Here is a 16,500-nt window from a genome sequence, read left to right on the forward strand (position 1 = left end):
CAGTCTCAAGTATTTTGCAGACTCCAACAGGTTTTCTTCCAAGATCGCCCTGTATTTGTCCCATTCATCTTCCCATCAACTCTGACCACCTTCCCTGTCCCTGCTGAAGAGAAGCACCCCCAGAGCATGATGCTGCCACCACCATATTTGATAGTCCGGATGGTGTGTTTAGAGTGATGTGCAGTGTTAGTTCTCCGCCACAGTGTTTTGCATTTTGGCCAAAAAGGTCAATTTTGCTCTCGAATGACCAAAGCACCATCTTCCACATATTTGCTGTGTCACCAACATGGCTTCAGGCAAACTGCAAACGGGACTTCTTATGGTTTTCTTTTAACAATGGCTTTCTTCTTGCCACTCTTCCAGGAAGACCAGATTTGTGCAGTGCATGACTAATAGTTGTCCTGCGTACAGATTTCTCCCATCTGAGCTGTGGATCTCTGCAGTTCGTCCAATCTCACCATGGGCCTCTTGGCTGCATCTCTGATCAGTGCTCTCCTTGTTCGGCATGTAAGTTTAGGTGGACGGCCTTGTCTTGGTAGGTTTACAGTTCTGCCACACTCTTTCCATTTCCGGATGATGGATTGAACAGTGCTCCGTGACATGTTCAAAGCTTGGAAAATCTTTTTATAGCCTAAGCCTACTTTAAACTTCTCCACAACTTTATCCCTGACCTGTCTGGTGTGTTCCTCGGACTTCATTATGCTGTTTGCACCCCAATATGCTTTTAACCAACCCCTGAGGCCGTCCCAGAGCAGCTGTATTTGTACTGAGATTAGATTACACACAGGTGGACTCTATTTAGTCATTAGCAATGATCAGGCAACTTCTGAAGGCAATTGGTTGCACTCAGATTAAAGGGGGGTGAATACTTTTGCACACTTTTCAGTTTTTTTTGTAAAAAATGTTTGAAATCATGTATAATTTTCTTTCCACTTCACAATTGTATAGCACTTTGTGTTGGTCTTTAACATAAAATTCCAATAGATATATTTATGTTTGTGGTTGTAATGTGACAATATGTGGAAAGGTTCAAGGGGTATGAATACTTTTATAAGCCATTGTATACTTGTAGGACATATTAAGCAAGTTAGATCCTTGCATCCACCCATAAGGAAATCTGCCCACTTATGTTTAATCTGTCATGTTCACTACTATTTGTTTTTCTGTTCTGTTGTATTATACAGTTATATTGGACATGTTATATAAACATCTTGCTTGATATACATGTTGTTTTAACTAGTATTTCTGGTTGCACATACCATACATAGGCAGGGGAGTCTGAACATCCATAACAGGTGTAAAAGGGCCTGGTCCCACTTTAGTAGAAGATCCCACTTTAAAGAAGTACCGAGTGCCCCTTGACAAACCACGGACCTCTGTACTAAAGATGCCGCCTGAGAAAGAGCATGGAGCATAGAGTGACACAATGTATGACCCAAAGAATTGTAAGTAACACCTCAAATGTTAACGTGTTATAAAATATAATCATTACTGGTGAACATACCATCCTCAGAGAAATTTCTCCACTGCTGCTCAGGCTCGCTCAGGTTGACAGTGTATAAAATCCTGTAGCTGATTATGACGCCATTCGGTTCCAGGGGAGGGCGCCAACTCACCAGCACAGACGAAGAGTCTATAGCGCTCAGCTGCAGTTCCTCAGGTGGTGTGGATGGCCCTGAGGGAGACAGGAGGATGAGGTTAGTCATTAAAGTCCAGAAATGAGGCTTCACAGCTGGGTAGTGTTCATTGTCTTGGTGGGGTATTTGACTCGCAGTGTGAGCCATCTGTGTTCTGATGTCCCTGCCACCTGGGTACAGCAGATGATATACTATGAGGGCAATGGGTGGACAGGGAAAGGCTTAGGTGATGATGCACATTGAAGGAGAGTGTAAAGGGGTTAGCCGCTGCAATAACAGCATAACAAAACCTAATAAATTCAGCAAAAGGAGTTGCTGGATATTTCTAAACATGTGTTTTATAAGAGAGCCTGTTTTTAGCAACTGATGCCAACCACAAATCCCCATCTGGACAGCTAATTTATTACTTTGCAATTTGCACATAATTACTTGCATGTATAACATGATCTATCAAATTGCCAGAGGTATACACTGCAGAATATGAAGACCTCCAAAAAGAGCAAAGTGACCTTTACTTTTACTGGAACTTCTCATCAATAAACATCATGAATCACATTTCTTTAACCAACTTGCTCAAAGGAAACTGCATATAATGTGAGTGTTTTTGCTTGTTAACAACAAAGGGAGCTAAAAGATAAAGAGCTGAGACTTTTTCTGCAATTGATTTTTCTACTAAATGTGTGCAGGAAAGGTAGCTAAGGCTTTCAATATTTATACTGCTCTGAGGATACTCACGGTCAGGCAGGGTGGACTCTTCCACGGTGCTGCTGAAGGGTCCTGCAGTGTCCACTCCATTACACCGCACTGCCAGCTCATAGTGGGTGAAAGGCTTCAGTCTCTCAAGCAGGACCTCCAGAGAAGAACTGCAATAAATCAACAAGTCAGTAAACAACCAGTGTGCTGTGCACATTTTTCATGTTTTCTCTCCTTACACAAAATCGGTATTTAGTTTTATTCTGTAATTCCCAATGAGCATTTTTTTTTGTGGAAAATTAAGTCTAAGCAATGTCTAAATGATTTTCAGAAGTCTAGACTAAATCTGGAGGATACTGATTTGAAAAGGTAAAATTTTTTAACGTCTAGAATGAATTTGGATGTTTCTATGTCAAAACGTAGACATGCTTTAACTGAAATTTAGTAGCAGAAAAATCAGAAAACAGCAGTCAGGCATCAAACTTGTAACCCATTATCAATCCTGTCCTGTCCTAACTGAGCTAATTGACAGCACCACTAACTCCAGCATCCTTCTATCACGTTCTGGGTTTGGATCTGACCAAAGTGCAGATAAGAGCTTGGCAGCCGCATGATGAGAGGAAGACTTTTCTTTAATTAAAGGTCTCCAAAACGTAACATAATCCAACAAGTACAAACATGAGTCGAGCCAAAAACTTACATGTGTACACAGTTGTAGCAGCAAAACCGAGCATAAACAGGGGTAGTGAATGAGGAATAGTGACAGAGGAACCAGCGGGGAACAAATAACTAATATACAGGGAGAAAACAATGGCAGGTAATCACAGGAACTAAGAACAGGTGTGGCAAGGAGACATGGAGGCATAAGCGACAGGTGGAACTAATTAACAATAAAGGAAACCATAGACCTAAGAACAGTTAATACAAAAACACAAACCAAGTCCAAGGATGTCATACCATGACATAACCCCCCCCTCAAGGTCGGATCCCAGACGACCACTAGAAAACACAATGTCCAAAACACAAAAATACTCCAACCAGGGTGGGCGGAGGAGGGCCAGACACAAAAAACAACCCAACCAGGGTGGGTGGAGGGGGGCCTCGGAAGGAGGGCCAGAAACAAAAAAACAGAGTTCAGGCAGGCGACCAGGAGGTCGTCCCCAACAGGGACAGAGTTCAGGCGGGCGACCAGGAGGTCGTCCCCAACAGGGACAGAGTTTAGGCGGGCGACCAGGAGGTCGTCCCCAACAGGGACAGAGTTCAGGCGGGCGACCAGGAGGTCGTCCCCAACAGGGACAGAGTTCAGGCGGGCGACCAGGAGGTCGTCCCCAACAGGGACAGAGTTCAGGCGGGCGACCAGGAGGTCGTCCCCAACAGGGACAGAGTTCAGGCGGGCGACCAGGAGGTCGTCCCCTGCAGGCACAGAGTTCAGGCGGGCGACCGGACCTGCACCACAGAGTTCTGCGGCGAAGTAGCCAGTGAAGAGGCCGACGATCAGGAGGCCGGGAGCGTCGAAGCCAGCGGCGAAGAAGCTGGTGTTCTGGAGGCCTGCTGCGACGTAGCCAGCGACGAAGAAGCCGATGATCCAGAGGCCAGCGGCGGAGAAGCCAGCAACGAAGAAGCTGAAGGTCAGGAGTTCGGCGACGTGGCCAGAGGAACCCAAGAAGTGAGGTCTTCAGAGGTCTGCGGCGAGGATGCAGGCTGCCTGAAGGCCGGCAACAGAGATGCCCGGGAAGCCCACGAAGCGAGGAGTCAGGTGGTCTGCGATGTGGCGAGATCCTCAGAGACTTGAACCTGGCATCCGGCGTGGACCCAGGCAGAAACCCTGAAGACTTGAACCTGGCATCCGGCATGGACCCAGGCAGAAACCCTGAAGACTTGAACCTGGCATCCGGCGTGGACCCAGGCAGAAACCCTGAAGACTTGAACATGGAGTCGGGCGGTGGTGTGTCAGGCAAAGAGACGGGCGGTGGTGTGTCAGGCAAAGAGTCGGGCGGTGGTGTGTCAGGCAAAGAGTCGGGCGGTGGTGTGTCAGGCAAAGAGTCGGGCGGTGGTGTGTCAGGCAAAGAGTCGGGCGGTGGTGCGTCAGGCAAAGAGTCGGGCGGTGGTGTGTCAGGCAAAGAGTCGGGCTGTGGTGTCAGACTGCCCAGGAGCACAGTCAGTGGGTCCTAGAGCCAAGAATTGAGGCGGTCCGTCCTCAGACCCCTCAGGAAACTCAGGAACTAGGATGAGGCTCTGTAGACCCGGCAGCGGCCGGCTGAGGCTCTGTAGACCCAGCGGCGGCCGGCTGAGGCTCTGTAGACCCGGCGGCGGCCGGCTGAGGCTCTGTAGACCCGGCGGCGGCCGGCTGAGGCTCTGTAGACCCGGCGGCGGCCGGCTGAGGCTCTGTAGACCCGGCGGCGGCTGGCTGAGGCTCTGTAGACCCGGCGGCGGCCGGCTGAGGCTCTGTAGACCCGGCGGCGGCCGGCTGAGGCTCTGTAGGCTTGGCCGCAGGCTGCGAGTCCAGCGGCTTGGCCGCAGGCTGCGAGTCCAGCGGCTTGGCCGCAGGCTGCGAGTCCAGCGGCTTGGCCGCAGGCTGCGAGTCCAGCGGCTTGGCCGCAGGCTGCGAGTCCAGCGGCTTGGCCGCAGGCTGCGAGTCCAGCGGCTTGGCCGCAGGCTGCGAGACCAGCGGCTTGGCCGCAGGCTGCGAGTCCAGCGGCTTGGCCGCAGGCTGCGAGTCCAGAGGCTTGGCCGCAGGCTGCGAGTCCAGAGGCTTGGCCGCAGGCTGTGGCTCATGAAGCTTGACGGCGGACAGCTGTGGTTCATAATCCTTGGAGCTCTTTGCTGCTCTAACGGCCACAAGAAGAGGGCCGAAAGGACCTCCAGCAGAAAGAGGAGCTGGAGCGTCGAGCCATCCCTCCACAATGAATTCGACCTGTAGAACAGAGTGCACCAGATTCAGATCCTCTGGATGATCCATTAAATGAAGTACGAAATCACAGCAACGTCCTTTCATGAAACCCTCTTTCATTTTCTCCAGCCTGGCTTGAACCCAATTCAGGGCTGGAGGCTGCACCGGCGACCTGCAGAGGGCGCTGGGTGACCACCCATCAACTCCGGGGAAAGCAGCTGCGAGGAGACCATGGCGGATGGACCCTCCGTAGAAGGGTGGGAGGCGTCAGTCCGAACCTCCCAAAAGACAACATCCCTGCGGCTGCGACGCCATCCTGGGCTGGAGCCGAAACCAGTGGGAAACTGTCGACTCTGGAGTTGCTGCAGACGTTGAAGACTCAACCGAGGCTGCAGCTGGCGTGAATGGCCCGGAGGAAGTTGCGGTGAGCGTGGACAACTCACTAGCCGTGGGTGAGGAGGAGGGCTTGCGACGATGACGGCGTGAGGAAATTGACGTGGCTGAGACTGTCGGAGGCAAACTGGAGCGGATCCGACCCGGTATGGAGGCTGGAGATACCGGCGTCGGTTGGCGTCCTCTAGCTCCCTCCATTTCCTGGAGCAACAGGGGCGAAGGTAACCACCTCTTCTCTGTAAATCCTCCTCAATTCCTCCTCCTGCTGTGTCACCTACTTCTTCAGCTCTTTATATCTATCTGCTTGGTCCTGGTACTGGCTGGTTCCTACTGTCATGTTCTGGGTTTGGATCGGACCAAAGTGCAGATAAGAGCTTGGCAGCCGCATGATGAGAGGAAGAATTTTCTTTAGTTAAAGGTCTCCAAAACGTAACATAATCCAACAAGTACAAACACGAGTCGAGCCAAAAACTTACATGTGTACATAGTTCTGTAACGTAGCAAAACTGAGCATAAACAGGGGTAGTGAACGAGGAATAGTGACGGAGGAACCAGCGGGGAACAAAGAACACAGACCAACTAATATACAGGGAGAAAACAAAGGCAGGTAATCACAGGAACTAAGAACAGGTGTGGCAAGGAGACATGGAGGCATATGGGACAGGTGGAACTAATTAACAATAAAGGAAAACATAAACCTAAGAACAGTTAATACAAAAACACAAACCAAGTCCAAGGATGTCATACCATGACACCTTCAACACATATTATTCCGGTTTTATTCAGCAATATTGTTATTATATTTATGATGAGATTATTATTACATTATTTAAATTAAACTCATTCTGTTTGTCTTTTGCCCTTACTGGCATTCTGTCAGCACTGCATCCTCTTTTTGTGTAGTTCTGATTGGACATCCTGTGCAACTCGATTGTCCAACAACACTTCAGATTAAAATGCATGCTTCTCATCTGTCAGTACAGTGTAAAAATATGTATATTTACCATTATTTGCTTTATTTTTTACCCACAAATAAAATAAGAGTTTCTGAGGTTTGACATTATTATCGCAACAACAGAAAGTTTGATTATAATACCAAATCAATTGAAGGTATCTTTCTATTTACCATTTATGCTTTGTGACATTTTTGCATTGTTTACAGATTTTTTTCGTGGGCCTTCTGATTTTTGTCTATAAAGCATGAAGCATTAAGATGAATAGATTTTTATGTGCCGTCACAGCCCAAGATCCGTGAACTTCACTGGTTAATAATCAATCACATACTCTAACAGTAAAATGTGAGCAGCTGCTGTGAGATCTGCAGTCTATAGCTAGCGTACTGTCTTGCTTTCACTGCTGATAACATAAGATATAGATTGTTTCTAAGAGTACCAAAACACAAGTCAAAGTGAAGTCACAAGTCTCTAGGGCCCAAGTCTAACCTGAGTCTGAAGTCTTTGTTTTTGTGACTTAAGTGTTACTCGAGTCCGTAGTTCAAACACAAATCTTTATCTCTGTCCCTTAGTTTATTCTATATGCTATCATGTGAAAAAATCGGGACACCCTATGTGCATGTGTGTTTTTAGATATATAAAATTTTTATGTAATTCATTTCAATTCAGTTTTATTTATATAGCCCCAATTCACAACACATGTCCTCTCAGGGCGCTTCACAAAGGGTTTGGAATGGTGCGGGGTTGTTGGGGAGGTAGGAAGACAGAGGTAAAAATTATTGGAGTGTTGTTTCCTGTTGCACTGTGTAAAAGGTGGGAAATTTGCTACTTCAGTTTTAACAACACTGTCAACTCTTTCAGGTATTCATTCTAACGTTTTGACCTGGTGTAATAAGACACCAGAGAGGCATTGGTGGTTCCTGCTGGGCTGCAGCGCACTGTATAGCTGATGATGCGCCTGTTGATGAACCGGGGATTTTCCCAGCGGAGCCAGATGGAGGTGGAGCTGTTGGCTATAGCTTGGATGCTGTTGGGAGGCCATGAAGGGGACGAGGATGGCTCGGAAGCTGTGTCACAAGAACACACAAATTCCCTTTGAATGCTAGAAAATGTTAATGTTATTTTGGCATCATCAACATGGAGAAATGTTGGGTACTTTTACTCTTTAGAGATGAATGCCTGAAAAGCAAGTCTTACGTCTTCCATGGATCTTATCTGTCCTTCCCTTCCACACTGCAGCTGCGCCGTCTTTTTGCTTGTCAAATGCCCAGACCCTCACCTCATACTGCCGGTCAGGAACTAACAGAACAAAGGGTAATACAAGGACCGATAGTGTATACATTTAAAGCAGTCCACTTTCTCTGACTGATACAAGACATATATACTGTGCCTTGCGAAAGTATTCGGCCCCCTTGAACTGGTCAACCTCTTGCCACATTTCAGGCTTCAAACATAAAGATATAAAATTCAAATTTGTTGAGAAGAATCAACAACAAGTGGGAAACAATTGTGAAGTGGAATGAAATTTATTGGATGTGTCAAACAATTTTAACAAATAAAAAACTGAAAAGTGGGGCGTGCAATATTATTCGGCCCCTTTACTTTCAGTGCAGCAAACTCACTCCAGAAGTTCAGTGAGGATCTCTGAATGATCCAATGTTGTCCCAAATGACTGATGATGATAAATAGAATCCACCTGTGTGTAATCAAGTCTCCATATAAATGCATCTGCTCTGTGATAGTCTCAGGGTTCTGTTCAAAGCGCAGAGAGCATCATGAAGACCAAGGAACACACCAGGCAGGTCTAAGATACTGTTGTGGAGAAGTTTAAAGTCGGATTTGGATACAAAAAGATTTCCCAAGCTTTAAACATCTCAAGGAGCAGTGTGCAAGCAATCATATTGAAATGAAAGGAGTATCAGACCACTACAAATCTACCAAGACCAGGCCGTCCCTCTAAACCTTCATCTCGAACAAGGAGAAGACTGATCAGAGATGCAGCCAAGAGGCCCATGATCACTCTGGATGAACTGCAGAGATCTACAGCTGAGGTGGGAGAGTCTGTCCATAGGACAACAATCAGTTGTACACAGCACAAATCTGGCTTTTATGGAAGAGTGGCAAGAAGAAAGCCATTTCTCAAAGATATCCATAAAAAGTCTCGTTTAAAGTTTGCCACAACCCACCTGGGAGACACACCAAACATGTGGAAGAAGGTGCTCTGGTCAGATGAAACCAAAATCGAACTGTTTGGCCACAATGCAAAACGATATGTTTGGCGTAAAAGTAACACAGCTCATCACCCTGAACACACCATCCCCACTGTCAAACATGGTGGTGGCAGCATCATGGTTTGGGCCTGCTTTTCATCAGCAGGGACAGAGAAGATGGTCAAAACTGATGGGAAGATGGATGGGGCCAAATACAGGACCATTCTGGAAGAAAACCTGTTGGAGTCTGCAAGAGACCTGAGACTGGGACGGAGATTTATCTTCCAACAAGACAATGATCCAAAACATAAAGCCACATCTACAATGGAATGGTTCACAAATAAACGTATCCAGGTGTTGGAATGGCCAAGTCAAAGTCCAGACCTGAATCCGATTGAGAATCTGCTGTTCACGAACGCTCTCCATCCAACCTCACTGAGCTCCAGCTGTTTTGTAAGGAAGAATGGGCAAGAATTTCAGTCTCTCGATGTGCAAAACTGATAGAGACGTACCCCAAGCGACTTGCAGCTGTAATTGCAGCAAAGGGTGGCGCTACAAATAATTAACGCAAGGGGGCCGAATAATATTGCACGCCCCACTTTTCAGTTTTTTATTTGTTAAAAAAGTTTGACACATCTAATAAATTTCATTCCACTTCACGATTGTGTCCCACTTGTTGTTGATTCTTCACAAAAAATTAGAATTGAATATCTTTATGTTTGAAGCCTGAAATGTGTCAAGAGGTTGAAAAGTTCAAGAGGGCCGAATACTTTCGCAAGGCACTGTACAAAGATCTATGAAAACAGTATATTGCCAAATCATTTAGAGAGGACTAACATCTTACCCAGCCCAGTCAGCAGGTGATGCCTTGCCTTTTTTCGAAGCCTGATGGTGTATGTATGCGACATCCTGTCTCTGTTGGAGGACCCATCAGCTTCTGCTTCCCGATAGGATAGCTTATAGCCCGAAATCAACGTGTGATTTGGTGAGGGTTGCCATGTAATGTTAAGAGTGCTCACTCTGGCTTTGACCTTCAACTCAGAAGGAGCAAAAATCACTGAAAAAGATTTAAAAAGGTGAAGATTAGCCCTTTACTACAAAGTTCCCCTTTAGCTCACCCAGTTGCCCTATTACCAGTTGCAGATCTACATTTGAGTGTACAGAGAAGATTGGTAAAGGGCTGCAAAGACATTACCACATTGTATTTGTGGTCAAAACATTTGAACTATAAATAGGTGCATCTCAATATTAAAAATTAAAGTACCATCAAAACGTTTATTTATTTGAGCTATACATTTCAAAAAGTGAAACTCATATAGCCATTACACACAGAGTGAAAAGTGATATATTGCAAGTGTTTTTATTAAATTTGGTGTTTATGGCTTACAACCAATGAAAACACTAAGCATGCGTATTTAGCTTTTGAAAGAGGCAGAAGGGTGCATTAGAAGGAGACATTACAAGATAAAAGTATACTTGCCAACAGAAATATGACAACATAATAATTTGAATAAATATAATATTGATGTACAATAATTTGCAATCAGTTGGAGCCAAAATTGAAATTTAATGAGAAATGCGATCAGCTGCTCAGCCCTGTTCTGGTGTTTCTCGTTTTCCTCTTGACAAAACACAACAGATTCTTTATGGAGTTTAGTTCAGGCGAGTTTGCTGTCAAATCAAGCACACTGACAAAGCACACTGATAATTTTGTCAGTGTGAGCAGGGGCCAATCCTACTGGAAAATGAAAACAACATTTCCGTAGTGCTTGTCAGCAGAAGAAAGCAGCTTTCAAACTTTCTAACTGATGGATGCTCTCACTTTAGACTTGCTAAAACACAATGGACCAACATCAGCAGATGACATAGCTGCCCAACTTATCACTGACTATGGCAAGCACGTTGTTCTGGTTCAGGTATTAGTTAACACAAGAAATCCCACAGTTCAAGCCTGTGTCCTGAAAATGTCTGTGTGTGATGGCTCTTGAAACACTGACCCCAGCTGCAGTAAACCCATTGTAAATCTCTAACAAACTCTTGAATAGTATTCAATCCTGTTAAGGCTGCAGATATCCCTGTTGCATGTAGAAACTTTTCTGATACACATTTTCCCTCCACTAAATTGACCATTAATATGCTTGGATATGACTCTATGTGAACCGTCAGCTTCTCTGGCAATACCTTCTTTGGCCTTCCTTGTTGAGCGTACCAATTTGTCTCATTTAAATATGTTATTCCCTCTATATTTCTTCTTTGCATTTTTACATCCACTTTGTTCCCATATGCAATTTTATTTCTGTTTTCTTTTTATATTTAGTTTTTTCTTTTAGTTTTCAGTGTGCAGGAAAATAATGATATAATGAATACGTATATTAAGGATAATTAATGTAAAAAAATGAGAAGGGAAAACAATAAAGAAAGCAATAAATGGTTAGAAACTGCTAGGACAATAACAAACGTCAAAGTATATAAGTAGGCATATAAACACTTATGTAAGTTTTTGTTGTAACAAATAAAAGGAATAATAAATAATGCCACATTTTATAAATCTAACATTATGCAAACTATTTTTATATTTAATTTGTCTACTGCAATGATTTATTTGAGCCATTGTTTTTTTTATTTATTATTATGGCAGATTCTCCAAACTGGGGATGCAATACGTATTTTAAGTTCAGGTATAAAATTGAAAAGATTCCTTTGTGTCATGTGGCCTACTTATATCATGACTTTCCATATGATACATACAACCCGGGCCAAGCGTGCCGCGGCCTGGGCTGTGGCAGAGGCAAAAACTCGGGCCTGGGAGGAGTTCGGTGAGGCCCTGGAGAAGGACTACCGGTCGGCCTCGAAGCGATTCTGGCAAACCGTCCGGCGCCTCAGGAGGGGGAAGCAGTGCTTCGCCAACACTGTTTATAGTGGGGGTGGGAGGCTGCTGACCTCGACTGGGGACATTATCGGGCGGTGGAAGGAGTACTTCGAGGATCTCCTCAATCCTGCCATCATGCATTCCGTGGTGGAAACAGAGGCTGGGGACTCGGGGTTGGACTCTTTCATCACCCAGGCTGAAGTCACCGAGGTGGTTAAAAAGCTCCGCGGTGGCAGGGCTTCGGGGGTGGATGAGATCCACCCTGAGTACCTCCGGTCTCTGGATGTTGTGGGGCTGTCATGGTTGACACGCATCTTCAACATTGCGTGGTAGTTGGGGACAGTGCCTCTGGACTGGCAGACTGGGGTGGTGGTTCCCCTCTCACATGTGTTTTGTGGATCTGGAGAAAGCATTCGATTGTGTCCCTCGTATATGCCCTGTGGGGGGTGCTCCAGGAGTATGGAATCGGGTGCCCTTTATTAGGGGCCATCCGGTCTCTGTACAAGCAAAGCAGGAGTTTGGTCCGCATTGCCGGCACTAAGTCGGACCTGTTCCTGGTGCCTGTTGGACAAAGGGCAGGGCTGCCCTTTGTCACCTGTCCTGTTCATAACTTTTATAGACAGAATTTCTAGGCATAGCCAAGGGCCGAGGGGTCTGGTTTGGGGAGCAGTGGATTTTGTCTCTTCTTTTTGCAGATGACGTGGTCCTGCTGGCCCCCTCTAGCCAAGACCTACAGCATGCGCTGGGGCGGTTTGCTGCTGAGTGTGAAGTGGCTGGGATGAAGATCAGCTCCTCCAAGTCCGAGGCCATGGTTCTCGACCGGAAAAGGGTGGCTTGTCCTCTTCAGGTTGGAGGGGAGTTCCTGTCTCAAGTGGAGGAGTTTAAGTATCTTGGGGTCTTGTTCACGAGTGAGGGAAGAATGGAGCGGGATATTGACAGACGGATCGGTACGGCTGCCGCAGTAATGGGGGCGCTGTGCCAGTCCGTTGTGGTGAAGAGAGAGCTGAGCCGAAAAGCGAAGCTCTCGATTTACCAGTCGATCTACGTTCCTACCCTCACCTATGGCCATGAACCTTTGGTCATGAGCGAAAGAACGAGATCCCGGATACAAGCGGCTTAAATGAGCTTCCTCCGTAGGGTGGCCGGGAACTCCCTTAGAGAAAGAGTGAGGAGCTCGGCCATCCGGGAGGGTCTCGGAGTAGAGCCGCTGCTCCTCCACATCGAGAGAAGCCAGTTGAGGTGGCTCGGGCATCTATACCGGATGCGTCCTGGACGCCTTACTCGGGAGGTGTCCCAGGCACGTCCCACCGGCAGGAGGCCCAGGGGATGGCCCAGGACACGCTGGAGGGACTATGTCTCTCGGCTGGCCTGGGAAGGCCCTGGGCTCCCCCTGGAGGAGCTGGAGGAGGTGTCTATTGAGAGGGACGTCTGGGTGTCTCTGCTGAGTCTGCTGCCCCCGCGACCCGGTCCCAGATAAAGTGGGAGACAATGAGTACGACTTTCAAAATTCCGTATAATTAGTCAACAAAGAGTGGGAAACTCCTAATACCAGTGAGCCTTGCATTGTTTTTGCATTATCTTACCTGTGCTGTTGTCACTGGGGCTGTTGCGAACTATTGTTTCATGCTGGACCCATTCAGAAGGAATACCAAAGCCAACAGCAGTCCCAGCAGTTATCCTCAGTCTGTAAACCTGGTCTGGGCGCAGCTCCCTGAGCGTGAACTGAGTCTCATTGCCCCTCAGCTCTACTGAGAAAACAGTGTCCACTATCGAAAACACAGTGGACAGGTACTTCTTTATCTCGCAATAGTGTATTGTGCACGTTATTTCTAAAATCGATGTGCTGTTTCTGCAAAAAACTATGTACAGTATAATCATTTATTTCAAAACTAAATAACTATTATGGGAAAAGGCCCCATGGATAATTTGTCTGATAAAACTATGTAATCTGTAGCAAGAAGTAGTTGGACTAATTATGTTAGTAATGAACAACATAAAATTCAAAGTCATTAATGCAACAGTTCTATGCATGTTTATGCAGTTTTATGCATGCATGTTATTGTGTTTTTCAGTTAATTACTAATTACGGATTAGTCTTCAGTAAATTCTCTGTGGGTCACCAAAAAATGCTTAGTCTGTCATCATTGAAGATTACTCACTCTGATCCAGCGCACTGTAATCAATGCGGTAGCGGGTAACAGCTCCTCGGCTGTGCTGTGAAGACAGAGGCTGCCACATCAGCCTGATGTCAGTAGGGGTCGTGCTAGCTACAGAGAGCTGAGGAGGTGCACTCGGCACTACAAAGGACACAAACTAATCAGACTAATTGTCCTGCACAATTCTTCCACAATGTTTATCGATTTTGACAACACAGCAGTGTTTTGGTAAAGAATTATCCACATATAGCAGCAAAATGAAATTAAATACAGAATGTCAATTGGATTTTTCCAGTGAAGTAATTCTACAAAATTTTAAGCATTTTAGAATTGATAGTATTGATTCTTTGCTGGCTCTGAGAAATCCTGCAGCATAACGGGTGTTACATGCTTTATTTTTTAAGATCAGTTTGTGTCCTAGCTTCTGTTAAATTTGCTGATTCCTCGCCACCTTTTTCACAGCAGTGCAATAAATGTTTAGTTTAAACTCTTATCCTGATCTGGTGTCTATGCTATATTCGGTGTTTGAGCTAGAAATAACAGAATTATAGGGCTCGTTCACGTAACCCAGATAAAAAGCTATTTGTTTAATCTGAGACCAAGTCAGGATCGACAAACAGAACTAATGGGTTGAAGAAGGAGAATGATCATTTGTAAACAATCTGAAAGGCCCTTGGTGACTAAGGAGGAGCTACAAAGAACCAATAATTTTGCCAGGATTTGCATTGACTTCTAATATACATGGTTGCCAAAAAGACTTGTACTGATTTAAGCCATCAAACATGCTACTGGAGTTGCTGCTACTGGCTAACAACATAGAGAAAGTAATCAAGGAAGCTGGATATTTAGTTTCAGCCACACAAGTGGTTACCAATCAGGTGAAGCTGAGACACAAACACATCTTAAAACATATACCATGTAAGGCACTCCGAGAGAAGAATGACCTTACTTTGAATTGCTTTTTTGCCTACCATAAAGGTTTAATTACTCACCATCCTCCAGTATCTCTACAGTTATAGGCAGCGATGGAGGACTCGCTCCCATGGGTGAATACGCCACCACAAAGAAAGTATAGGCAGTATGAGGGAGAAGCTCTTTGACAAGATACTCTGTAGTGTCATTGCTAACTGCAAATGAAGTATCCTGATTGTCCAACCCTAAAAAGAATGAAACTGATATCAAATATGTGGATTTTCATTTTCATCTCATGACCACATAATATTAAAAACAATCCACCTGCAGTGAGTTGGTAGTGCACAGAGTAGGCAATAATTTGGTCTGTGTTGTACTCAGGTTTCTCCCAGGAGAGCAGGGCAGTTGTGCTGGAGTATGGAGTAGCAGTCAGATGGCGAGGGAGGCTGGGGAGACCTTCCTTCACAATGACTGTCAACTTGGCAGTGGCACAGGCTGTGCCAAGCCCATTTTCAGCAATGCACTGGTAATAACCTGCATCTTCAAGAGCCAGCTGGTTGATGAGCAGGACCCCACGGCTTTGCACCTTCATCCGTCTGAAATACCTGATGGGTTGGCCATTCTTCAGCCAGTGCAACACTGGAAGAGGCTCCCCAGAACTGTTGCACATAAACCTGGCGGTATTCCCCCTAGAGAGCGACACTGACTCTGGGGGCTGAACAATCACTGGAGGGGCTGTTAAAAGCAAACAGTTGAGAATCCTTGAGAATTGTAATTTAAATCCAGTCTGCAGAAGCATCACAATCCTTGTATTGCACAAAAACATTTCACATTCTATTCTCCCAGGAAAATCATTTGTTTTGTAACAAAGATGTGTCTTTGAATATTTCCTACCTATTTGAGATCATGTGAAATATTGTTTACTGCTTTGGTGCTACCAAAACAGTAAACAGTCAATCTGACAAATTATATTCTTTTCCCATCTTCAATTTGTTGGTTTGGACAGTTGAAATGTTGATACAGTTGATATTTACATACACTGTGAACAGAAATACATTTTTTCCTTTTCTGAAATTACATCATATCAAACTAATCCTTTGTTGTCAGTAAGGATTACTCAAAATTATTCCTGTTTCCTAAATGGAAGAACAATGAGCGAGAATGATTTTTTGAGAATATTCTACCATTTCCCTTAAAATTCAGAAGTCTAAATTACATTAACATTACTATCCCATTAAACAATTTGGCTTTGCCATCATGGAAATATAAAAAAACAAATCAAGCAAGTTTTCAGGACAATAATTTTGGACCTCCACATTATTTGGTTCAAACAATTATACAAAGTATAAACAAAGTACTGAAGATGCTAGCTGAAGAGAGTGTTTTTATTCCCAGTGAAACGAGTCTATTGGCTGAGAGTTCAATCAGAGAGAGCAAAGTCATTAATACAAAGCAACTTAAAGTCCGAAAGACCTTTTTTTTGCAAACTGAATAAACTAAAATTGTAGCATTAGACCATAATGACCATCATTACATGTGGAGCAAAGGGTGTAGCTTTCAAGCCTTAAAACAACATCCCAACTGTGAAGTACAGAGGTGGAGATCATGTTGTGTTGGTGTAGCTCACAGCATAGATGTCCTCATGAGGACAAAATACATCTCTCAACATCAGTCAAGAAGGTAAAGTCTATTCGCAAGCCGGCCTTCTAAATGGACAATAACCTAAACAGAAAGTTTTGGGCAGAGGTGAGAAGGTGTGTGTGAGCATGGCAGTCTACCAACCTGGT

General features: G+C 45.1%; 1 protein-coding gene across 6 annotated transcripts in view; it reads right to left on the minus strand.

Annotated features, from left to right (window-relative positions):
* igdcc4 (immunoglobulin superfamily, DCC subclass, member 4) overlaps window positions 1-16,500 on the minus strand; it is a 96,507-nt gene that overhangs the window by 19,070 nt on the left and 60,937 nt on the right. For 5 of the 6 annotated variants that reach the window (XM_047362809.1, XM_047362808.1, XM_047362811.1 and 2 more), the window contains exons 7-16: window positions 15,038-15,448; window positions 14,794-14,958; window positions 13,805-13,942; window positions 13,229-13,411; window positions 9,621-9,833; window positions 7,764-7,865; window positions 7,450-7,633; window positions 2,373-2,500; window positions 1,505-1,675; window positions 1,260-1,394 (exon numbers count right to left, since the gene is read on the minus strand). In XM_047362809.1, the coding sequence (XP_047218765.1) occupies window positions 1,260-1,394; window positions 1,505-1,675; window positions 2,373-2,500; window positions 7,450-7,633; window positions 7,764-7,865; window positions 9,621-9,833; window positions 13,229-13,411; window positions 13,805-13,942; window positions 14,794-14,958; window positions 15,038-15,448 (1,830 nt within the window). The remainder of the gene's footprint in view (window positions 1-1,259; window positions 1,395-1,504; window positions 1,676-2,372; window positions 2,501-7,449; window positions 7,634-7,763; window positions 7,866-9,620; window positions 9,834-13,228; window positions 13,412-13,804; window positions 13,943-14,793; window positions 14,959-15,037; window positions 15,449-16,500) is intronic. The other variant, XM_047362810.1, reaches the window with a different exon arrangement.

Source organism: Girardinichthys multiradiatus, chromosome 4 (genome assembly GCF_021462225.1).
Source record: "Girardinichthys multiradiatus isolate DD_20200921_A chromosome 4, DD_fGirMul_XY1, whole genome shotgun sequence".
Lineage (NCBI taxonomy): Eukaryota > Metazoa > Chordata > Actinopteri > Cyprinodontiformes > Goodeidae > Girardinichthys > Girardinichthys multiradiatus.